The 24,165-nt window shown below is 42.8% G+C and overlaps 1 protein-coding gene and 1 long non-coding RNA gene across 2 annotated transcripts; one reads left to right on the plus strand and one right to left on the minus strand.

The window, feature by feature from the left end:
- Positions 1-323: 323 nt before the first annotated feature.
- On the plus strand, positions 324-24,105 carry LOC112142441 (pecanex 3). The gene is made up of 36 exons (XM_024265826.2): positions 324-935; positions 1,344-1,826; positions 3,793-4,001; positions 4,106-4,211; positions 4,808-4,847; positions 4,963-5,058; positions 5,958-7,649; positions 9,323-9,452; positions 10,330-10,499; positions 10,997-11,054; positions 11,131-11,272; positions 11,352-11,509; positions 12,908-13,061; positions 13,216-13,248; positions 13,363-13,534; positions 13,652-13,762; positions 13,843-13,934; positions 14,007-14,116; positions 15,653-15,758; positions 15,830-15,922; positions 16,006-16,156; positions 16,269-16,413; positions 16,555-16,732; positions 16,826-16,934; positions 17,067-17,196; positions 17,268-17,326; positions 17,403-17,618; positions 17,697-17,950; positions 18,231-18,461; positions 18,576-18,679; positions 18,762-18,909; positions 19,009-19,239; positions 19,315-19,589; positions 19,659-19,828; positions 19,905-20,305; positions 21,981-24,105. Exons 2-36 carry the CDS (start codon positions 1,674-1,676, stop codon positions 22,131-22,133), a joined length of 6,780 nt encoding a protein of 2,259 aa, XP_024121594.1. The 5' UTR covers positions 324-935; positions 1,344-1,673; the 3' UTR covers positions 22,134-24,105.
- LOC118599613 lies at positions 15,619-16,123 on the minus strand. The gene is made up of 2 exons (XR_004949028.1): positions 16,000-16,123; positions 15,619-15,916 (listed from the first exon to the last, which is right to left on the minus strand). It is a non-coding gene; the product is annotated as an uncharacterized LOC118599613 (long non-coding RNA).
- Positions 24,106-24,165: the final 60 nt, after the last annotated feature.

The following is a 24,165-nucleotide window of genomic DNA, read 5'->3' on the forward strand; positions in this document are numbered from 1 at the left end:
CCTTCCGAATAAATAAATAATGAAAAAAAAACAAGAACATGTGACAGACACCATATATATATATAAAATACTGTAGTGCAAAATAAGAAAGAAATTTCACCTAGTGACTTTTAATATTATTTTATTGTTTATTTCAACTTTATTTTGATGCGAGAAAAGACTTAATAGCTTCCTGTTTTTTTTATAAATATACCAAAATTTTCATTCAAAAATACTAAAGATGATTAAAAATTTTTCCTAAAGATAACTTTACTTTTTGCTCAAACAAATCTAAATCTGTGCCATCGACTACTAACTTTCTCTCTTTCCTGCGTGCTCACGTACGTGCTGACGTCAGTGATTGTGTCAACCAAGTAGTTGCTAGCTACAGCTAGCAACTTGGTAAGCTAGCTTGTAGTAAGATTTCTAAACGGATTCCTGTTCGACCTACGACACCATGAGGTTTTGAACACTGTGACTCGGGACTTACGCTCCCGATAGGTGTCTGTCATATTTAGGGTTTACAAGAATGGAAGACTTGAGGAAAGCAGAGAGCAGTTGTGACGAATTAGCTAGCACAAATAAACAGGGAAGCTAAGCTACAGTTGTAGGGCATTCTGTCTTCCTCTTATCAAAGAAAGGAAGTTCGGATGTTCTTGGTAGGAGAAGTCGGGGGTTCTGGTAAAGGAAGCGTGAAGGCGTTATGTCGGAAAGTTCCGGTTTTTAGAAATTCCGAGATGCGGAAAGGGGTCGTGGAACAAACTGGATAGCGCTTGCTAATAGTGAGCTCTATTGGGATACAGTAACGGGAGGAGGAGGTTAAAAAAATCACTGCGAATGTCCGCCGAACCAGACTACCATCAGCTGACAGCGCAGACCAAGAAAGTGACGGACAACCAGGAGATAACCGTGGTTTATGAGGACGTCAAACTGCCAACTGTGTGGACTTTATACCGGTGAGAAAAGATGTGAGGCCTAGCTTGATGCAAGCTAGCCTCCAGATGATGTGCACCGATTGTCACTCAGCTCGAAGCAGAGTGCTAATCCTTCACATTTTTCGAATTTATTTGGATGACTAAAAGAGATGGTGACTGACATTACATTCCTTTGAGCTTGGTTGAATGTTAGTATTATAATTATTCAATTCAGTACGTGAAAAGATGGGATTGTTGGTGTCATGCAGTCCTAAACTTGACATCCAAATCTCCTTTTCAATAACATTTGTAGCTGTTTACATGACGTCCACATTTTAAATTTGCTGCGAGTTTTGATGCTTTTATTGTATTGATCTGGTTTCTATAGCTGCAGATGAAGAGCTACAATTTCCTTTCTTTTAAATTATCTCCTATTGTTTTTTTCTCCAGATGAACCTTCTCCAGAAATTTCAATGGGATGCCCATGTGCCAAAAAGTCTCAACCCTGGCTACCCATCAAGGACCTGGCAAGAGCGTAGCCACGTTGGTTCAGAAATGACGCCTACAGTGGCACGCAGATCCGCAAGAACTTTCAGCTGCAACTGAAATCTAGACATTCTCCTGTTGTCCTTGCTTGATGAAACCGTCTGGGTCGTCATTTTGTCCCCGTCGGAGGTGCCGCTGTAGACTCATGGTGGCGTTGCTCCAGTCGTTGCAGTGTGTCTCGGGCCGCAGCCTTGGAGGAACCATCGCAGCTTTGGGTTGAAGCAGTAAGCAGAGATGGGCTATCAAGCTCTCCAAATCTTGAGGCAGGGCGTGTGGGCGTCGCTCACGGGAGGCTGGTATGTGGACCCCCATCAGAGCACCTTCTCCAACTGCTTCCACTTGTACCTATGGATATTTCTCCTGGCGTTCCCCTTTCTGCTGTACATGGTAAGAAGGCAACAGCTGAATTCAAAACACTTTTTTTAATCAAATTGTGCCATAAGTGTAGATTTTTCTGATTTTTTTTTTTCTTCTTCATGGTAGTTCCAGTAATTAGATCTTTCTCAAGGATCTCAGCACTGTCAAATCTAAGACAGAATATTTAGAATTTAACATCCTGATTAATCTTGTTTATTAGATTACTACGTAAAGACTCACTCGGATGAAAATTGTGTTTTTAACATGTTCTTGTGGCTTTTTTCTGATGATGGAGGACATATATTGAGAAAATTAGGCTTTTCTGAGTATTTCTGTATTCAAATTGTGGTGAATCAGGAAAAGATTGTATTTGTGATGTGGAAAACATAATGAAGGGACCACAAGTTCCTTGTTCCTCTTCATTCTGATATATCCACTTGTAGACAAATAGATCCACGTACGTCTTTGTTTTCCTCATCTGTGCTGACATCTGGCTAAAAACTGTATAGCTGGATAGCTCCGATGCTTCTCGCCATTTTTGTTGCACCGATACTGTTAACGTTGGGGGTGTGAGGAGCTGTAAGCTAGCAGGAGAACACATAAAAAGATTGGTGACGGGAAGGGGGGGGCTGTAGCAGTTAGGGCTGGGAATCACTGGGTACCTCACGATACGATACGATACGCGATACATGGGTCACGATATCGATAATATCGCGATACTGCGATTATTGGTAAAAATCCTCTCTAATAACTACCATTATAGAGAAGAACATGTTTTTGGGGGGAAATATATCCCCATTTATCTTTTTTAACTTAAACACAATCATACTAAACAACTTTTCTTATTTTGTGCAACAAATTATAGACACTTTTGTGCAAAATTGCTGAAATCAGTAATACTATGTCTTTGACAAACATTGACTACAACTGAATTGGAATTATCTGTCAGATTCAATGTTAACAATAGTAAACATGATCAGCAGTGACACTACTTAGTGCAGAATTGTTGTAAACAGAACAAAAATTAAATAAGTCAAGTAGTGACAGCTATCTACCTCCAAAAGAACGTCACACCAAAGGATGATCAATATAATGTTTTTCAGCCTCTCCCAAAATTGACCTAATTTTTTGTGCACTTTTCTCTCACTTGAAAAGGGCTGAGCATCCAAAAATAAAAGCTGATTTACTCAGACTGTTACTTGAGATTATTTTTCCAATCTTTATCATTTTTCTATTTGGTCAGTCAGCAGTCAATAGGTAAAAACCTTAAAACACACATAATAATGGCAATAAATATAATTTTAAGTGCTTCAATTAATTAGCATTCTCCCTAATTTTACAGTGAATTCATGTACTTTAGTTTAATTACATTTAAATTTAACTTCATACATCAAATCCTGCTTTTTTATTTGAGAATTACTTTAAAATTAACATTAGCAACAAGTAATTACATTGTTTGAAAACGTCACATTATAAATTTACCAAAGTTACACCGTACACCAGCAGGTTAAGCATGGAAGTGCATGAAAGCGAAATCGCTATTAAAAGTCCGACGCAGCGTGCGCCCATAGTTCCGGCGCGCGACTCAGACGCTCAGCGCTATAGCCTCTTTAAATGAAAATATAATATCGATACTTGGTGAGAACCCATCGAGAATCGATCGCAGGACTAAATATCGCGATATATCGCAATATCGATATTTTGGCACACCCCTAGTAGCAGTAGTCCCGCCCACAACTTGTTGGCAAATTTCTGATCAACTCCCGCCGCTCTGCAGAAACTATGTCCTTGAAGACGGCACAGGTTTTTAGATTTAGGCTAAAAATCACATAATCATAATTCAAAGACCACTAGGAATGCTTTTAAAAAAGATCAAAAGATGATCGGAGTGGGACTTTTATGCTTATTAAATAGTGCTTCTGATATTTTCCACGTTTGATCAGATTGTTCCTGGTAGTGTTCTTTTATCCATTTAGTCTGATTTTTCTTTCTTTAGGCCCTTCCTCCTACCCTGGTGGTGGCAGGTGTGTACTCCGCTGTGGTGGCGGTCTTTTTCACCACCATCAAGGTGGTGAACTACCGTCTTCACGCCATGTTTGACCTTGGGGAGATTGTGGAGAAGAAGCAGGCCTCACTGACAGCTGATGCCCCGAGGGCAGAGGAAGGAGGTGAAAGTTCAGGAGCTCACGATGGGAATCAGCACAGGTTGGAGCATTTTCTCTGACTACTCGCACAAAAAGAAAGAAATAGGATTTCCTGGTGCTGTGACACGACTAATCTTTGGGATTACTTTCTCAAATTTGATTCAGGGATAGTCATGTTGGAGTTGAGATGACTGTTTTTCGGAAGGTCAACTCGACCCCACCAGTGCGCTGTAGCTCCCAGCATTCCTTGTTTGGACTGAACCAGGTCTCGGTGAGGAACTTCACATTTATTCTGCTGGCAGAAATGTTCAAATATGAGATTTTTTTCTGACAGTTTAATATGACATTTTTTTCTAGATTTTAATTATATTTCTTTTTTAAAGTAAACCCAGTCCATTTTAAAGTGTGGTGGTAATTCAAATAGATTTTCATCTTAAGCTTTTATAATAAGCTTAAATGCCATCTAAAGCTTTATAAAAAGTCATACATTTTCACTTAAAGGGAATATAACTAAAAAAAAATACATCAGCCATGCATACATAAGTAAAATTAAAAATTTAACTTTCTGACACGTACACTGATTGATTTATTTTATTTTTTGCACATTCTGGTTCCTTCAGAGTCATTAACAGTTCTTTTGTGAGTCTAATGGAAGTTTATTTAAACTATTATGTGAACATCCACTGAAAGGGGAAAATGGGGGATTTTAACCTTTTAAAAATCTCAATTAAAGGTTAGGATATTGCCGTAGTTTAGAAAAGTGTTGCTTTGTGTGCTTTCTTTTCTCCTAACTGTATAACATGATTGTTAGACAATCAATCAGTTCATTTGCATTAACAACTTTTATTTATTTATCTTTTTTTGTAGGATTTCTTGCCGCATCTGGATGATGCGGGAGCTCCTAAGAGTAAGAGTTTAACTTTACACTGGATTTTCTTTCTTATTGGAATCTAAAAAAAAGTAAACCAAGCTTTGTTTGAATATTTAGCTTTTTTTTAACCGAAGTTTCCCCTTGATCACAGATATCAAAGATTTAATGCGAGAACAAGGAAGCAATAACGTCATTGTGACATCAGCGGAGCGAGACCTTGTGCGCCAGAGTTCCCAGAACGCCATAAGTAAGCTAGATCCCACACTGTCTCAACATACCTATCTGAAAAAACACTAAAGTATTTGTCAGTCACCAATAAAATCAGTTTGGTCTGTAATCTTCATCATAGATACACTTCAAGAGACTAAATATAAAAAATAATCCAGGAATTCATATTATATGTTTTTCTACTTTGTAATGTGATTGTCAGTTACAGTGATCAAATATTTCCTGTTGGAATTCACTGTAGCTGCTATTTTGGTCCATTCATCCATGCAGCTCTTCTCAAGAGCTGATGTTTTGAAGTTGTTGCTGGGCAACACAGATTTCAAAACTCCCTCTACAGATTCGGTTGGATTGATGTCTGGATACCACTTCAGAACTGTAAACAAACTGTCATTTGTACCCACCAGGTAAAATCTTGCATGGAGCTCCAGGATGAAGGAGATTATTAGTGATCTTCTATTTCTTCAATTTTCTAATAATTGCTCTAACAGTTGATCTATTCTCATCAAGCTACTTGTTAATTGTACATTGGTTCGTCCCAGTCCACAATCTTATTCTTAGAGACTTTCGACAGCACTTTGGTCGTGGTCAGGTTGTAATCTGACTGTTTAAAGGTTTGGAGAGGTGTCTTTTACACAGATGACCAGTTCAAACAGGTGACATTAATACAGGTAACCAGTGGGGAATATAAGAGCTTCTTAAAGAAGAAATAACAGATCTGTGACAGACAGAAATTTGCTCGTTTGTTGGATTTTTTTTTGCACTATTAAACATATAAATTCTGGATTTTATTTTTACATTCTCACAGTAGAAGTGTATCTATAATGATGATTACAGACCTCTTTGATTGTTTTTTTTTTTTCCTACTCCTCGTCATAAGAAATTAACTTTACAATATTTGTGGTTTTGTTGTTCTCGAAGGGCCTCCCAGTGTTTCCACTGCACTGAGAGAAGATCTCCATGGTCTTCTGGAAGCAGTGGGGGTATCAGGTGGGGATTGCTTGTCCATCCCTCCCTCCCCGTCCAGTCAAGAAGATGGAGGCGAGAAGGAACAGTTGGAGGAGCTGCCGGAACAACTCTCTCACCATAACGCTAAGGACAAGGGCTTAGGAGCTTATTCTCCATTCGGTCCCTCTGCCGAATCTGAGAGCCTCGGGGACACCCCCCTCAGCCCCCTCATAAAGAGCAGCTTGAGCGAGGAGCTGAGTGAAAACCTGCTGGGACTGGGCCTTGACCCGGGGGCGTTCGCGCCGGCTTCTGAGCAGCCCGGCAGCCGCAGCGGGGTGGCGCTGGCTGCTGGCTCCACAGACAGCTGTTTCAGCGCGGGGGGAGCCACCACGGACCGCGAGACACTAAGCACCGTCAGCAGCTACCGCAGCGAAAAAACGGACTCCACGCAGCTGGAGAGCCCTTCAGTGAGCCAGTCACAGGCTGCTGACGAGCAGGCGGCAGCGCCGGCACCGGGGGCTGCTGTTGTCAAGACCACTGAGGACACGGCGGCACAGGGGGGCAGCGACACCGACAATCTGTCTGATAGTGTACTCCTTCGCTCCCCCTCCAAAGATTTCTCCGTCAGTCAAGGACTAGACCGGACCCTCGTCGAAGGGGAGGACTTGCCCCCCGCCCCTTCTGACGCGGCTCCGCCCCCTCCTCTGCAGAACTCTTCTCCTTCCAGTAGCGGCTGCTCAGAAGTTTGTGACTTAGACCGAAGGGCTCCACTTCCTCCTCTCCCCCCACCTCGGCAGGCCAACTCGGTGCCTTCAGGGCTGGCCCTGGGTCTGGTGTGCTCCGAGCCAGCCCTGCCCATCTCCTCCGCCCCTTTCCTGCTCTCCGACCAGCCCACTCTCCAAACCCAGCAAGTGGTGCGCCCCAAAGACTTGAAGCTGCTGCGGGCCAGCGGCGGTAGCTCCGGCCACCGGCCGGGTCGGAGGAAAGCTGTGAGGAGGCGGGCGGGGGCGGGCAGCAGCAGCTTCGACTGCGGTTCCTACAGGCGGCACCACAACCATAGACAGCACAGAGATTACATCCCAGTGCGCAACCGACTGGGGGCCAAAGCTTACAGTGAAAGTCTGTTCGAGGACTCCAGCGATGACGACGATGACGGCAGCGACGTGAGCGCTGGGTCCAGTCTGGGCTCCCAGAACCGCTTCAGCTCAGACGACGACGACGACTCCAGCTCGTCTACCTCCTGTTACTCTCCAGACCTTGCCAACACCGTCATGAAATCCTCTCTCCCCACCGCCGCTCAGCTGCCCTCCCCCAGAGAGGAAGACTTGCCGGGACCTGCGGGTGCTTCTCACCCTCGCGCCGCGCAGCGCTCCTCCAGCACGGCCAGTGCTAAGACTCACGCCAGGGTGCTCAGCATGGACGGGGCGGGCGGAGGCCAGAGCACTGCAGCAACGGTGCCCTCCACTCTCATTACTATGCCCTCCACCTCCACCCCCGCTCCACGCACCCTCACCATGTCTAAGTCAGACTTGGAAGCTCGGCCCGCTCACACCGACGCCTTCTCTGGGACTTATCATCGGCTGGATTCTCTTGGGGGATCTTGGACCGGCAACCAGATGGGCTGGAAGGCAGGAGAGCTGGTCGAAGAAGGAGCGGTGGGAGGAGGTGAGTGGCTTAAGAGTGCGGTCCACAATCCCCGGTACAACTGGTGTTGGGAATTGGGCCGCAGAGACAAAAAAAATACAATCTACATTTTTCTGCTTTACTTATGATCTAATTTTAAAAGAAGCTTTATTTTGAAAAAAAAAAAACTACTGAATTCTCCCCACCACATCTTGACGGATATCAAGACGCTGGGTCATGTGACAAAAAAACCCTCTGCTACTTTCGTAATACGACTGCGCCGACAGCTAAATTGAAATCCTCGAGCTAGCAAAGTTAACAAAAAACATATTTGGAAAGTTTCCTTTGGCAGAAAAGAGTCAGTGAGGAGGAAACAGAAGAAGAGTCTTTGACTTCAAAATAAAATAAATATGAATTTAATAGACAAAAGCCAGGAGTCTTTAATCCAAATATAGATTTATTGTACCTCATAATTCCTGGCCAATGAGTGAAAAGATTTTTAGTCATGTGGTTTTGTTTACAAGCTTTACTTCGAAACAAGAAAATCTGCTTGACGGCAGTCTGAATACAGACCAAAAGCAATGTTTAGGACTTGATCCAGAACAAATTAAGCAGACTTGGTCCGGACTAACCGACATTTTCAGTCTGAAAACATCCTTAATGGTTCCTACAGAAAATCTAATGTATAAATAAAGTTAAAACGAGCTCCAAATGCTTTAGAGCACAGATGTCGAACTCCAGGCCTCGAGGGCCGGTGTCCTACATGTTTTCCAACCAACCTGCCTTTGAATCTCCTTATTGGCCAAACACACCTGATCCAGGTAATCAGGATTTCTGGAAAACCAGTAGGACGTCGGCCCTCGAGGACTTGAGTTTGACACCCCTGCTTTAGAGTATAAAGACGCCCACAAAAGTTAAGGAAAACTGGAGGCTGCACTTTAGCCTTGCAGGCCGGTCTATGTAAATATTCTCTGACATTAAATTGGTCCTTGCCCTAAAAAAAGATTTGGGACCACTGGTTTAAATAGTTTATCCTATTTAAATAAAATTCTGCTATCTAAAAATAATCAAACTAAATAGTAAAGTCATAAATCTACCTCACTGAGCCTTAAAACGTCTTGTAGATCATATAAAAAAATGAATAGTTTTGAATAGACTTCCCATCTCTGTTGGTTTCATGAAGATAAAATGACTTCTTGCACCATGTCGACAGTGTTCTAGTCTCATCAGCTTTGGGTTTGATTACTATGAAGGCTCAGAGGTCCACAGTGCAGACTATAATAACATTCTCCTGATACAAAGATACTTGGTGATCAGATTAGGTCATATTAACAAGATTAAAAACGTTACACTCTTCACAAACGTTAAATCCAAAAATCTTTGTGCTGACTTGTGTACTCTGTGGAACCAGGAGTTTCTTGTTATCTTTTCATAACATTCTTCTGCTAATAAAGTTGTAGTCTGAAGTGTATGAAGTAATATTGATTTTGGGATATTGATTCTGTCACCTCTGATGTCAGATTAAATCATATCCTGGTTACCCATAATGCCTCAGTGGGCGTTTCTAAGCAATAACAGAAATGAGAGACTGCAGATAGAGAGAATCGTTTGTTCCACAGTTTCAGTCAGTGTTGGTCTATCATGACATGTTGAATCAAAGTTAACTCAACGCCTGACAGGTGATTCTGTTTGCTCTGCTGGTGATCTCTCCTCAGCTTTGGCTTCAGAGGACGGTAACAAACATGAAGCAGTCAGCAGTGTGAAGAGGACCCAGGCCATTCGCAGAAGACACAACGCTGGAAGCAACCCGACGCCGCCTCCGTCCACCATGGGGTCCCCTCCCAGGTCGGTGTGGCAGCAGATGAGATCAAACGTTCTCCCATGTCATGTGATTGTTGTGCTGTCAGGGCTCTTAAAATTGGTTTCTATTTGCAATTGGATGCATTAGAATGGAGCGGAACAGAGAGCTTGCAATCTACTCAACAAATAAGCTTGTTTTTTCATCTGCTCCTGATTCACACAATTTAAATAAAAAAAAGTAATAAAGAAATTGTGTCTGCTATAATCAGAAAAAGGCCACAAGAACATGTTAAAAACAGCAAAAAACACTATTTTCATCAAAGTGGATCTGTAATGTAAAAAAATCAAAATCACAGAAACAACTGCTGGAATCTGAAGCTAGAAATGGTTTTCTAATTAGCTTTTAACTAGTTTCTAATTTGAATTTACATTATGAATTAGTGACTCTAAAATGTATTTATCTAAAATTAAAATTACATAGAAAGAAATTCATTCTTTATGCCTTGGTATTGTTTTCTATTAGTAGCTGTAAGGTTTTTTAGTGTTGTTTCCTAGTTTATCACGTTCTAGATAACCTTAGTCAGGTGAAATCTGCAAAATAGGATTTTAGGTTGTTTTAGAATCTGACTAAACACTTTATACACTTTTCTCAGACAGACATAAACATTTTTACACTTTTTTTTATTTTTTTAAACTCGTAACCATTGTGCCATCTTTGGCATGTTTACACTAAAATGTACTGAAAATGTACTGAAAAAAAATCTACCAGACAGCGAAAGGTGACCTACAATATACTGAGGGATGACTGTATTCTTTATCCCAAGTCAAAAATAAATGTATGACAACCCTGAACTGATTTCAGTTTGTTGAATGTCAGACCTACTGGTCCAGTTGTTAACTGTTTCCTGTCTCTCACCTGCAGCCTTCAAGACCTGCAGCGCACCCGCACCTCCTCCCATTCACGCACCCGCACCCTGCCCTCCGCTTTGCAGTTTGCCTCCTCCCTCCTGCTGCCCCGCAGTGGAATCCACGAGGCCTCCACCTTTGACGACACGTCGGAGGGGGCGGTGCACTATTTCTTTGATGAAAGCGGTCAGTCGGTGGCCATACTCTGAAAAGCATAGTTACTATGAAAAAAAGATTTAAAAACTTTTAAGAAGACATGGCGGGACATTATTCTGGATGTCAGGATGAAACTAAATACATATTTTTTAAAAATTAACCCAACTTATGAAATAAACGTTTTGTAATTTTAAAGACAATTTTGATATAGTATAAATGCATTTAAAAAAATGCATGAAAGTTAAGAAAAGTGTTCACTGTTGTTTAGTTTCTAGTAAAACTCCTGTCATAATCCCACTACTTCTGTGATCTTAAACATTTGTTTCTGAATTACTTTAGGAGTCTTTGTTGATATCTGGTCCGTTCTTCAAAAGAATCTTCTTGTTGAAAGTTTCATCATTTCATAAAACAAACCACCTAATATTTAAACACTGTTAAATATTTAAGCAATTCTTCTTATTAAGTTTTTTCAAAACCCTTTTTTATTTATTTTTAAAAGTCTAAAGTATTCTTTTTGTTGTGTAAAGGAGTGAAGAGGTCTTACACATTCGGACCAGCTGGAGGCGGCTATGAGGACCCGGTTCAGTGAGTTCAAAAGAACTTTTAGAGATGATTTTGTTTTGTAGTCTGTGATTAAAAAGGATCAAATCTGTCTTTCCAGGGAAAGAGAGAGGCAGTCTCAGTCATCGAGCTTCACGTCCACGGAAGTCCCTGAAGGCGCTCCGGTTCTATCCGTGCTCCAGCCCAGACCTGTGGTTCTCCAGGGAATGCAGGTTCGGCGGGTACCTCTGGAAATGTCCGAGGTTAGCGTTCTCTCCTAAACGTTCCAGATGGAGTGCGGTGATAAGTTGGATCGGAATAATTGTCCGAACTTTTCTGCAGTTTGATCTGGATCATGAATCCTTGCAAGAGTCCCAGGAGAACACGCAGATGATCGAGGAGAAAGCCAAACCCAAACAGTATTACCGCTTTTGGGTGCTACCGGGAAAATGGCTGAGGGTTCGATATGATCGATTGGCTCTTCTGGCTTTACTGGACAGGTAAGAAACCTGCAAAAGCAAAAAAGATCTTATTAAATAATATAAAATAAACTACCGTTTTCCCCATCCATTTAATTTTTTTTGCATAATTACTAAATTTAAATGTTATTAATGTGATATGTTTTGGTAGTGTGATGGTTTGGGACTCTTTTGATACTTTAGGGACAAATAGACTTACAAAAATTGTACTTAAAAATTCTTAGGACAAAAATCCTCCATCTGTTTGTGTCTTGAAGTTATGTAGATGAAAACTGGACTGAGCGAGTGTGGCGTCACCCATAGAAAAGGCCTTACTTCCAGCTCCAACTTAATAAAGTCAATTTAGTCACAATTTTTTTCACCATATGGTCGCCGCCATGTTGGAACCAGAAATCATCAGTGAGCAGTGATCAAACGTTTTGATAGATCAGTGTGGGGGCCAGCAGGCATCGTACTTTTATTGATCCATCTGTTTGGTCAATTTATGACTTTAATAACTTATACTACAGAAGATATCATGAAAAAATCAGGGTTAGCAAGAACATTTGAAAAAAATGTATCAGAGGAAGAATGGTTATTCTGACAAGTGTATTGACTGGGGATGTGGGAAAAAATCGATACGGCAATATATCGCGATATTTCGTTTGTCAATACTTGCATTGATTTTAAAATTATATTTAATTATTTTTTTGTTGTAGTGAGACAGGTACTACTTCGTTTTTTCTTAGAATGGGTACCAAAACTCTGCCACGTTGCTGCCAGTATCATATAAAAATCAGGATTGTGATGCTTCGTAGTGGCTCAGATAAGATTACAAGGAAAGACATATCAATATTCAAGTAGTTTTTTTTCTAAGTCATACTCCTAAAAAAAAAAAGTGAAAATTTGTTCTGGTACAATCTTGGATATCGTATCATGAAACACGTATCGAGATACTGTTTCGCCAGACTCTTACCAATACACACCCCTAATATTGACTGAGTAATAGCTGTTTATTTCTCCATACAAGTCTATGGGATTTTGGGTTTCTTAGAGACGGCGGGTACTTCCTGTTTCGACTGAAATGGGGGAGGGATCACTCAGTCCAGTTCTCATATACAGTCAACGGTCTTGACCCAATTAAAAGTGTTCCATACCCAAAACCCTTTAATGTGGCTGAACTACTAATACAAATTTCCAGTTAGGATAATTGCTTGATTTCTGCCCAACCTCTTCCTAAGTTTATAAAGATCTTTATACAGAGCAACATGAATTTATTTTTTTATTTTCTTAAATAATCATTTAAATCTGTATTTTGTGTTTCTTTGAATTGTCTTTGTCCTGTATGTTTACATCTGAACAAACAGTGTAACAAGCGCACAATCAGAAGAAGACAGAAGTTCTTGTAAAAAGATGGGTTCTCGTGTTTTTGGTTGGCAGGAACCGGCGCGTGGGAGAGAACGTGTTTGCCGTCGTTCTGGCCAGTTTGGTGGCTTTCCTCGGCTTTCTTCTGCTGCTTCAGGGCTTTTTCAGGGACATCTGGGTTTTCCAGTTCTGCCTGGTCATCGCCAGCTGCCAGTACTCCTTACTGAAGGTACCACACCCCAAAACATTCCAACTGATGCGCTAGTTATTGCTATTATGACACTATAATACAAGTACGATTTAAAAAGCGGAAAGTCAAAGAAAAGGTCTTCAGTTTTCCACTCTCGCTTTCTCCACACTCAACTTCCCGTTTTTTTTCCTAGAGCGTACAACCGGATGCTGCCTCTCCCATGCACGTGAGTTTTTCCCGTTTCAAATCCAGCTGGAGGTTAACAGTGAGACTAAACATTGCGATGAAGCTCCAGTGACTCCCTTACGACTGTTTTATTATTATTTTTTTCTCTGTTTAGGGTCATAACTGGATCATTGTGTACAGTCGGCCGGTCTACTTCTGCTTGTGCTGCGTGATGATCTGGATCTTAGACCTTTCTGGACACTCTGGAAGCCTGCAGCCCTTTTCTCTCTATGGAGTCACTTTCTTGTCTGCACACTTCCTGCTGTGTGTCAGAGACATGCTTATTGGTCAGTCCAAATACCATTTTTTATGCATCAGAATAACAAATGTACTTGTACAGATTCTGCAGAAAGATCTGTGAACTAAGGAATCACTGAGTTTTATTCTCCGCTCCTCTTCCTCAGTCTTCGCCCTGTGTTTCCCGGTCATTTTCCTGTTTGGACTGCTACCTCAAGTCAACACTTTCATGATGTGTCTGCTTGAGCAGATCGACATGCACGTTTTTGGTGGAACTGGTAAGAAACCCTCCCTAAAAGACAAAAGTCTGCATGTGTCGCTTTTCTTTTCCCTTGAATTCTTTCCGTTTTCTCCTCAGCTACGACCAGCCCGCTCTCCGCTCTCTACAGCCTCGCACGCAGCCTCCTCGTGGCGGCCCTGCTCTACGGATTTTGTCTCGGTGCCATCAACGTAGGTGTAGCTGAATGGCGTATTTAGAATTAGATCAAATCTAAAAAAGTGATTGTAATGGTTTTCCTTTAGGCCCCTTGGGGAGACGCCCATGTACCGGTTCTGTTCTCCGTGTTCTGTGGGCTCCTCTTGGCCTTGTCCTACCACCTCAGCCGTCAGAGCAGCGATCCGACCATCCTCTGGTCAGTGGTTTCTTCTCATTGTCTTTTTATTAGACAGAATCGATGCAACAGATCTATTTCCTCAACCGTTTGGCACCGAAGCTTTAGCTCCTGTGTTTTTCTTCCACTGTAACTTGCAAACCATAAACCGCATTACTTATTCAAAGTAAATTGGCCGTCGACGCTGAAGTCAGACCGGTCGTATGATCTGCAATGGTAGCTCTTAAAAAAATGTCTGAGTGAAAAACACCCCGCTTTTAATTATTTTACTTTAAGCTATATCAATTATCGATTATTTAAAATTCATAAAGCGATTCAGAATCTTTTATGGATTGTAATCGATGCATCTAATAATCAAATTTTTTCCTAGTTCAGTGTTTACGCAACCAATATTAATCCACTGATTCTGTCATGGAGAAAAGCAGCTTTGAGACATTATGCAACACTTTCATTAGTAATGTTTTTCTTATCGGTTCAAAGATGATCATAAGAGCCGCTTTTCTCTGCATCAAAATCATCTGATTCTCACTAATAGTCATAAACGAAGAGTTGCTGGATGTATAAAGCATGTACTACTTAGGTGTTGCCAATGACACCTCAGGTGTTAATGGGTTAATTACTTCTTCATCCCATTTATTAGACTTGGTCTGATCAAGAAAGTTGCAGTAGTGCAGTTTACTAGTATTCAGACTGTTTATATAAGACAAAATCTTGTAAAGTTCCTATTGGATAATCTTTTAATATATTCTAAAAGTGGTATCTTAATTATGATTTATGTTGTTTTTAGCCAAAAATAAAAAATCTGTGTTGTTTTCTTGGACATAGTTTCTGCAGAGTGGCCGTAGTTTGTTAGAAATTTGCCTCTGAGTTGTGGGCGGGACTGTTGGTGAAAAGCAACCCCGCCTCCTCTGTTCTTTGTTTACATGCGCTCCTGCTAGCTTACAGGCCCTCACACCTCCAATCTAACATTACCGGTTTAACAAAAATGACTAGTAATAGTTTTTTTATTTTATGACGGCTTGGACGAGGAAAGCAGAGACATAAATGGATTTGTTCGTCTGCATATGTATGCATCAGAATGGAGTGGGGACCTTGCGGCCTGCCCAATGTATTTTCTACATCATAAAACTCCTTTTTCAAACAGCTTTTTTTTTTTTGTCTGCTCCTGATTTACAATGTTTTAAATAAAGAAATGCTCAGAAAAGTCCTTTTCAGCTTAATTTTCTTTATCTATGTCCTCCTTCATTAGAAAAATGCTACATCAACATGTTAAAAACACCAGTTTCATCAGAGTAGGTCTTTAATGACTGCTTCTTGATCACGTTTATTAGAACAGATCTGGTCGACAAAGCAGCAGTTTACTTGTATCTGAACTGTTTATCTTTGATAGAAACTCTGGAGTGTTTGAGAATGACCTTCACACATCAGAATCAGGCCTTTTGAAGTCGGGTCCTGCTGCTTCTTTCAAGTCTCAACTTGTGAAATCAACTTTTCCATCCCAAGTTTCATCTTTAGTAATTTCCTTCTTTTATTTTTTTTCTCCTCCTTTTAAACTAGGTCACTCGTCCGGTCTAAATTATTCCCAGAACTGGAGAACAGAACACCCGAAGAACCTCCCGTTGAGATCAAGGACCCCCTCCCTGAGAAGCTGCGTAACTCCGTGGTAAAGATTTCATGCCTGCGCTGACTCAGATTCCATTTCAAGCAGTTTTTAAGTCAAACGTCTCTGTGCAGAGTGAGATTCTTCACTCAGACCTGGTCATGTGTCCCCTCATGGCTGTCATCACGTTCGCCATCAGCGCCAGCACCGTGTTTATCGCTCTGCAGGTCAGTGGCAGCAGAATACAAATTTATTCCTGATCTTCACTCTGCGTTTGGATTTTTAACGTTTTTTCCACATCGACCTGCAGCCTGCTCTCAGCTTTGTCCTGTACATCCTGGCCGGAGTGGTGGGCTTCATCACTCACTACCTGCTGCCTCAGCTCCGCAAACAGCTGCCGTGGTTCTGCCTGGCTCACCCCGTGCTCCGCTCCAAAGAGTACAGCCAGTTCGAGGTCCGAGGTGAGCGTCACACCATCAACCAAGAGATCAAAGAAGTTCAATAAAGAGACGGTTTGTTTTCAACCAAAAGCTTTTAACTTGGAAGCTGACGCTGTGGAGTAACTTTCCTCAGATGCCGCTCAGCTGATGTGGTTTGAGAAGCTGTATGCGTGGCTTCAGTGTGTGGAGAAATACCTGATCTACCCGGCGGTGGTTCTGAACTCCTTAACAACGGAGGCCCGAACAGTCGGACAGAGCCACAAAGAACTCGACATCTAGTGAGTCCCTGTTCTTCTCTATTTTTACTTCCTTCAGAAGGGGATTTTAGTTATTAATTGTTGCTATAATGAGAGGAATGTCAAACCTGATGGTTTCCAGATTCCTGCGTTTGACTTTTTTTTTTTTTTTCTGTCCCGCAGCAGCCGAGCGTTCTTCATCTCAGTGGCGGGCATGAAGCTGCTGCGCTCGTCCTTCTGCACGCCGTCGCAGCAGTACGTCACGCTGTGCTTCACAACGCTCTTCTTTCACTTCGACTACCCACAATTCTCAGAGACCTTCCTGATTGACTACTACTTCATGTCCATTCTCTTCAGCAAGGTTGTGGTCCCGCAAAGATCTTTATCTAACTTTCTGAGCAGCGTTAGGTTATCACTCCTTCATTGTTTTATGATCTTGTGTTTTTCTTTCCAGATGTGGGACCTGCTGTACAAGCTGCGATTCGTGCTGACTTACATCGCTCCGTGGCAGATCACCTGGGGGTCGGCCTTTCATGCTTTCGCTCAACCCTTCGCCGTGCCCCGTATCCTTCCATTTCTCCACTTATAACTCAAACATTTTAGTACCAGATTTCTGAAACTGTACCTTTATTATCTGATTATGCTGAGCTGATCTCCTTTGTTGTGAATTGTTCCTTGACCCGTTCCTGTTCCAGACTCTGCCGTGCTCTTCGTCCAGGCCATCTTCTCCGCTGCCATCTCCACCCCTCTCAACCCCGTGTTAGGCAGCGCCGTGTTCGTCACGTCTTACACCAGACCCGTCAAGTTCTGGGAGCGAGATTACAAGTGTGTGAAGGCGGAACTCGCTCAGTCTCCAAGTTTCTCCCTTCAGTGTTAACCTGTGTTTGTGTTTGCAGCACTAAGAGGGTCGATCACTCCAACACCAGACTGGCCACTCAGTTGGACAGAAACCCAGGTATGTATTGCTTTTCTTTCACGTCGGATTTTTGTTGGGTTTTAAGTCTAAATTAATCTTTTTTTTCCCCGTAAAGGTGCTGACGACAACAATTTGAACTCTATTTTCTACGAGCACCTGACGCGCTCCCTGCAGCACAGCCTGTGTGGAGACCTGCTGCTGGGCCGCTGGGGGAACTACAGCACGGGCGACTGCTTCATCCTCGCCTCCGACTACCTCAACGCTCTGGTGCACATCATCGAAATCGGAAACGGCCTGGTCACATTTCAGCTGAGGGGTCTGGAGTTCAGAGGTCAGCTTCAAATGATCCCAGCCTTTAAAACCGCCGTAAACAGAACACATTTCATCCATGTTTTCCACCTTTTTTTAGGCACCTACTGTCAGCAGAGGGAGGTGGAGGCCATTACAGAAGGGGTGGAGGAGGATGAGGGCTGCTGCTGCTGTGAACCGGGTCACCTGCCCCACATGCTGTCTTTCAACGCCGCCTTTGGGCAGCGCTGGCTGGCCTGGGAGGTCGCCGCCACCAAGTATGTTCTGGAGGGATACAGCATCAGCGACAATAACGCCGCCTCCATGCTGCAAGTCTTTGACCTTCGCAAGATCCTCATCACCTATTACGTCAAGGTGAGTAGCTGCAAAGGGAAATCCCTCCACAGGGAAGTCAAACAGTTTAAAGTTCCACTCCAATCCTTTTTTGATCTATATTAATTCATTCTCAGTGGTCTTTTAACTATTATTAAGCGGCTTTTCGCCAAAAAACCTCCTGATTCACAACAATTTAAATAAAGAAATACTCAGAATTTTAAACTTCGTTTTCTGTCATAATATTCTGACATCATCAAAGAAATGCTACACAAAATAATTTCCATTGAAGTGGGTTTTTAATGTTTCTTTCTTCCAACAGAGCATCATCTACTACGTGAGTCGCTCCTCAAAGCTGGAGGAGTGGCTGGAAAACGAGACGGTTCAGGAGGCGCTGCGGCCTTGTCTGGGTCCTAACTATGTGGACAGTGACCCCACCTTTAACTTGAACATCGATGAGGACTACGACCACAGAGCGTCCGGCATCACCCTGTCCTCCTTCTGCATGGTTTACCTGGACTGGATTCAGTACTGTAACAGCAGGCGTCAGACGGTTAGAGCAGATCTAGTGGATTATATTTTGAGTTCAGAACAAAATAATTGATTATTTTCTATTTTTTATACACTAAAAACACATTTTTAATCCGACAATGTTGTTTTGTTGCAGCCGGTGCCTTATGAGAGAGATTCCCCGCTCGTCAACCTCTGCTTTGGGCTTTGCATTCTGGGAAGGAGAGCTCTGGGCACCGCCTCCCACAGCATGTCTGCAAGGTTTCCACCAAACGCCGCTCTATCTCTGCAGTCCACCTGTCGGTGTCTTTTTTACCAGTTTTTGTTTTTTCTCCTTTGACAGTCTGGAGCCGTTCCTCTACGGTCTGCACGCTCTCTTCAAAGGAGACTTCCGGATCACGTCTCCCCGGGATGAGTGGGTGTTTGCCGACATGGACCTGTTGAACCGAGTGGTGGCTCCAGGAGTGAGAATGTCCCTGAAACTTCATCAGGTGGAGCTTTACAAACAGAAAACTTGTAGATGATTATAAAAAAAAAAAAAAAAAAAAAGCATAATCGCTGACTTAAAGAGCTGATCTTGTTCTTTCTAGGATCACTTCACGTCTCCGGATGAATATGAAGATCCCATGGTTCTGTATGACGCCATCACCGCCAACGAGGAGAAGATGCTGATCTCTCACGAGGGCGACCCTGTGTGGCGCAGTGCTATTCTGGCTAACATGCCCTCGCTGCTTGCTCTGCGCCACATCATGGACGACGGCAGCGACGAGTACAAGATCATCATGCTCAACAAGAGGTTCCTCAGCTTCAGGGTCATCAAGGTCTGTCCACGGTTAAAGCTGCTTTCTAACTACATCCTGATCATTGCTGACTGTGCGGTGCGCTGCCCCCTACAGGTGAACAGAGAGTGTGTTCGCGGGCTGTGGGCGGGGCAGCAGCAGGAGCTGGTTTTTCTGCGTAACCGCAACCCGGAGCGCGGCAGCATCCAGAACGCCAAACAGGCCCTGAGGAACATGATAAACTCCTCGTGCGACCAGCCCATTGGATACCCCATCTACGTGTCGCCTCTCACCACCTCCTACGCCGGGGGGCACGGCCAGCTCCGCTCGGTGTGGGGAGGCCCGGTCAGCCCTCACAACATTTACACCTGGTTGATCAGCAGCTGGGACAGGTACGCCCACCAAGCAGCGGTCTTCCCGCGCTCCCTCCTGCTGCAGCGCTCACGTCTGTGTGTGTGCAGGTTGCAGAAAGGCTGCGGCGCCGGCTGCAACAGCGGAGGAAACATCGAGGACTCTGACTGCGGCGGAGGCTCCGCCTCCATCCCCACTAACCCAGCTGCTCACGCCTCACAGATGACGCCGGCCTCCAGCATCCCCCAGCCTCACATCACGACCGTGCAGCCCTCCATGAGTGAGCAAACGCCACTCGGAAAACATCCACTGTTATTACCAGATAATATGCTAAAAATCCGGTTCTGTCGTTCTAGGTTCAGATCACCCGCCAGGCCTCACCCAGAGCTGGCCGCACCACCCGCAGCACCTCCCTTTAGCTCTGCTCAGTCAGTCGGAGGGCCGGATGGAGGCCAGCCTGCTCTCCTCGCTCCAGCGGACGTCCTCCATCCAGGGGCTGCTGGGCCAGCAGCTCTCCGCCTCGCAGCTGTCCTTCAGCTCCTCCGTGGCTCCTCCCCCTCTTCCGGGCCCCGAGCGCTTCTGCCCAGCGGCTCTCCTGGAAAACTCAGGGCACAGGGCTGGTCAGCGGGCTGGCCTGGCACACTGCGGTGGGCTGCATTACGAAAGCCACTTCGGCAAGTGGAGCTTCTCCAGCAGGAAGGGCTTTAACGGACCAACGGAGGTGGAGGCGGGGCCGGTGCTGACCGTTCGCACTCAGGTAAAGAGAGGCGCTGGCCTGGAATCTGCTTCCAACTGTAGTCCGTTATCAATGGTGGGGAGGCAGAGGTGACGTAAAAAAATGGAAAATCTGTAGCAGCTGTTAATCCACTTCCTCCTCAGGCAACTGTGCTGATTCTTTTATGTTTTCACGTTTTCAGTGCTTCAATTTAAGTTTTTGATTTGCAGCAGCTGACAGAAACCTGCAGGCAGATATGTGGAACCTCAGCCTGCATACTAAGAAAAACCCACACCGGCAAATCCGGACCTGGTAGTATTAGGATTCTGAATCGTCTTTAAGGTGGCGATCCGATTTGGTTCACGAATCAAGATCGTTTCACAGATGGAACTACGATTCTTAATATTAAATACATTATGTCTAAATAGTTGCTGTATGTATTTTTGTTACTAGATGTATGAAAATTATAATATATGTTTAATCACCATCATTTATACGTGTATTTAGAACAGTAGATCAAAAATCAACAAAAAAATAACAGATAAAAATGTCATATAAAAAGATAAAATGTATTTATAATAATAATAATAATAATGCATTTTATTTGAAACCACTTTTCAAAACACTCAAGGACACTGTACAAGTAAAATAAATATTAAAAAAACACAATTATATCACTTAAAATATACATAAATTAAAAGCACGATAAATAAGTTGACATCTTAATAAAATCAGATTACAGATGAAGTAAAGTTATGAATTTGGGAAAGAAGATTTAAACAGGTTTTGAGTTTGGATTTAAAACTTAAAAGGAGTCTACGTTGCTGAGGTCACTTTAATATCACTTTAATAATCTCACACTTTACCGTTTTTGGTGCTGCAAAAAACTCAATGTAACACTTGTGTTATCTTAGGCATGTTTACATTAAAAGTGGGGTCATCTGGACCCCACAAGACAGTGTTCTGAACATTTTTTTTCAAGGATTTTTTTATCTTCACTGAAGTCCGTGGCAGAGATTAAATCCCGTCCACCTTTGGATCACAAATCAATTTAAGGATGGGGTCATCGTGACCCCATAAGAGAAGATGAGGGTTAATGTTTAGAAACCCTTTATTTTTATATTTATTATATATTTTTCATTTTTTAATCTCTTTATTCAAATGATCAAATATATTTAGCACAAGGTCAGTTTTCTGAACATGTTTCAGTAAACAGAACTTTTGTCTTATTTTTGTATTTTTTTAATCAACAAAAAACATGATAGTTTTAGTTTGACTGAAACTCTACTTTGAAAAAAAATCACATCCTCCTCCAAGGTGGCGGACATGTGCTAATAAACAATAGAAATAGAAGGCTGTGGACCTCGCTTTAAAATGTATTAACATCCAGTTACGGTAGCGCAATGAGTTTGCATTGATTATAAATTACAAAATTAAACTTTATTCTTCATTTTAGAGAAATAATTACATTCCCTGAAGTGTTTTTAAAGTTATTTTACTATCCTTTACTAGATTCATAAAGATTACAAATCAGGGATTTTGAGGGACACAAATATTTGTTCTCAATTTTTTTGGGGGGGGGTGGATCACGAATATCAGGACATTGTTGTTACAAAAGCATCACTTCTGAGAAATTAAAGTCAGTTTCTCTAATAATCTAGGATTCTTGTGTGTTGTTTTGCTCTCTCCTTAAACTATATTCTTGTTTCTGTTCCAGCCCATCCCCTCTGTGCCCCCCCAAGAGGCCAGTCCAGTACAGGATCCTCTAGGAGCCACTCAGACCGCAGACGTGGCTTTGACGCCTGCGCGGGACCCCCTCGCCACCAGAGACGGATCCACGGAGCTGCCTTTACTCGATCACCTGCACTGAGTCTGTGAAAGCACACAGCGGGAGTCGCCGCGGAACTGGAATCAAACTCTTCTCAGCCAAAGCGAGTGTCTTGCAGAACGCCGCTGGTTTTCACCAACCCGATTATCCCAAAGTCATTGGTTTGACGGGAAGAGTTAACGGCATGAACACTCCTCAAAGACACTCCACTTCTCTACGGACGGTTGTAGGATAGTGACCGGGATGAGCGGTCGGTGCATTAGTGAGCGATATCAAGCATCAGGATGGTTTCTTTTTCTGCTCTGGAGAACGCCAGTCTGCAGCTGATGTCTCCACCCCCCTCCCCTCTATCAAGAAAGGATCCGCTCAGCCTCTGCAGAACTTTTTAGAACCTTCTCGTCTAAATCCAGCACATCAGAGAGCGGTCCAGGCTCGTCCTGTTTTTGTTGTTTCCTCCTCCTAACAGCCTTTTACTCCAGCTGGAAAACTCCTCCTCATTCAGGCCCGCGTGGGGGAGCTTGACCCGCCGGTTTACAGTGAACTCTGGCCTGATTCTGACCGGTGAGATGAACGTTGTGTTGATCACAAACTTCTTAATGTGGGAGGGTTTTTTTTTCCTGGAAGAAGCCTTATCCAGTGATCAGAATGTCCTTTTTTGTTTCAGTTTACTTGAAAACTCTGGAGTCCTTCTTAGTTGAAGATGTGCTGTTAAGTTTCTGTTTAGGTCCAGACTGCAGGAGCCAGGCTGCCCCGCCCCCCATTCCCATCCCCAGCACTACTACTTCTGCATCTCCTGCTATGATACTACTACACCCACTACAACTGCTGTCTACGCCTACGTCCAGCGTTTTAGTTGGAAATGAGCAACAGGTGGAATATTTATTGGATGCGTTTTGTCTTACAGGTGAGGGGTTTGTCTATACGGGGGTGTGCTGTTGTGTTCTGAATAGTGTATCTGCCTTTTCTGTCCTCTTTTCGCCGGCCTCCTTCCTCCTTTTGTATGGCGGCTGTCTGTTCCCAAGCTCCTCGTACAACTGGAAGCGTTTCTGAAGCGTCACTTGAAGCGTCTTGTTTTTGCACTCTGACCACTGTGAAAAGCAAACACTTTCAGTGGGTTTTTTTTAGTGTGAAGCTTAAAGAAACAAAAAGAAGAAGAAGAAGCAGTCAACCCCAGCAGATGTTTGCCTCCTGTTCTCCTGGCTGCTGAGGTTTCATCCCTCTGTTGTCTGCAGAGCAACATTGTGCCATAATCCTTTAATCGCCAGTTAGTCTTTTTGTAGGGACCTTAAAAAAATAGCCGGACTCTTATTTTGAAACAGATTTCCCTCCTGAGGTCACATTGATGGAACAAAAGATGCCATTTTCTCCAGGTTAAAACAAAACTTCCTTGAGCTGTTCGGGTTATACCATTACAAAGTTTTGGGGGTGTTTGCCACATTTTTTTTCTCCCCACATGGAAAAAAAAACTGCACAAAAATTAATTTTACTCAATATCTACATCCCTGAACATTTTTATAACCCCACAACTCAGGAAAAGCAGACTTTTTGATCATGGGTTTTCACTTCCTTTAGCAGCAGAGTGGCAATCTTTTTTTCTCCTATCTTTGCTGGAAGTCAGGGAAGCACAAGCTCATAGACAGACGTGGGTGTGGAGAAAAAAAGGGACTTCTAATCTTTGAAATGATGTACAGCATGTTTGCTATATGAATATATATTTAAAATATAAATCTATTTTATTATTGGGTTTTTTGGGGATTTTTTTTCCCATCAGAAGCTGCAGTTTAGGGAGGGATTTTTGAGTTTACCCGTCAGAAAGGAGAAACGTTCTTCACACTGAAATCTGCAGTTAAGAGGATTTTTTTTTTCTTTTTTGCACATTCTGTATCATACACTTTTTTGGATGGGGGTTGTCTTTTATTTAAGAAGTTTAACTCGATGTTCTGTAAAGTTTTTTTTTTTTTATGTGGTTCATTTTTTTCCCTTCTATTTAAATTAAAATATTTTTGTCTTTGCATTTTCCTGTGAGTGGACTTTTTTTTTTTTTATAAATAAAACAAAGAAAATAATATATAAA

The sequence above is a fragment of the Oryzias melastigma genome, linkage group LG14 (assembly GCF_002922805.2).
Source record: "Oryzias melastigma strain HK-1 linkage group LG14, ASM292280v2, whole genome shotgun sequence".
Lineage (NCBI taxonomy): Eukaryota > Metazoa > Chordata > Actinopteri > Beloniformes > Adrianichthyidae > Oryzias > Oryzias melastigma.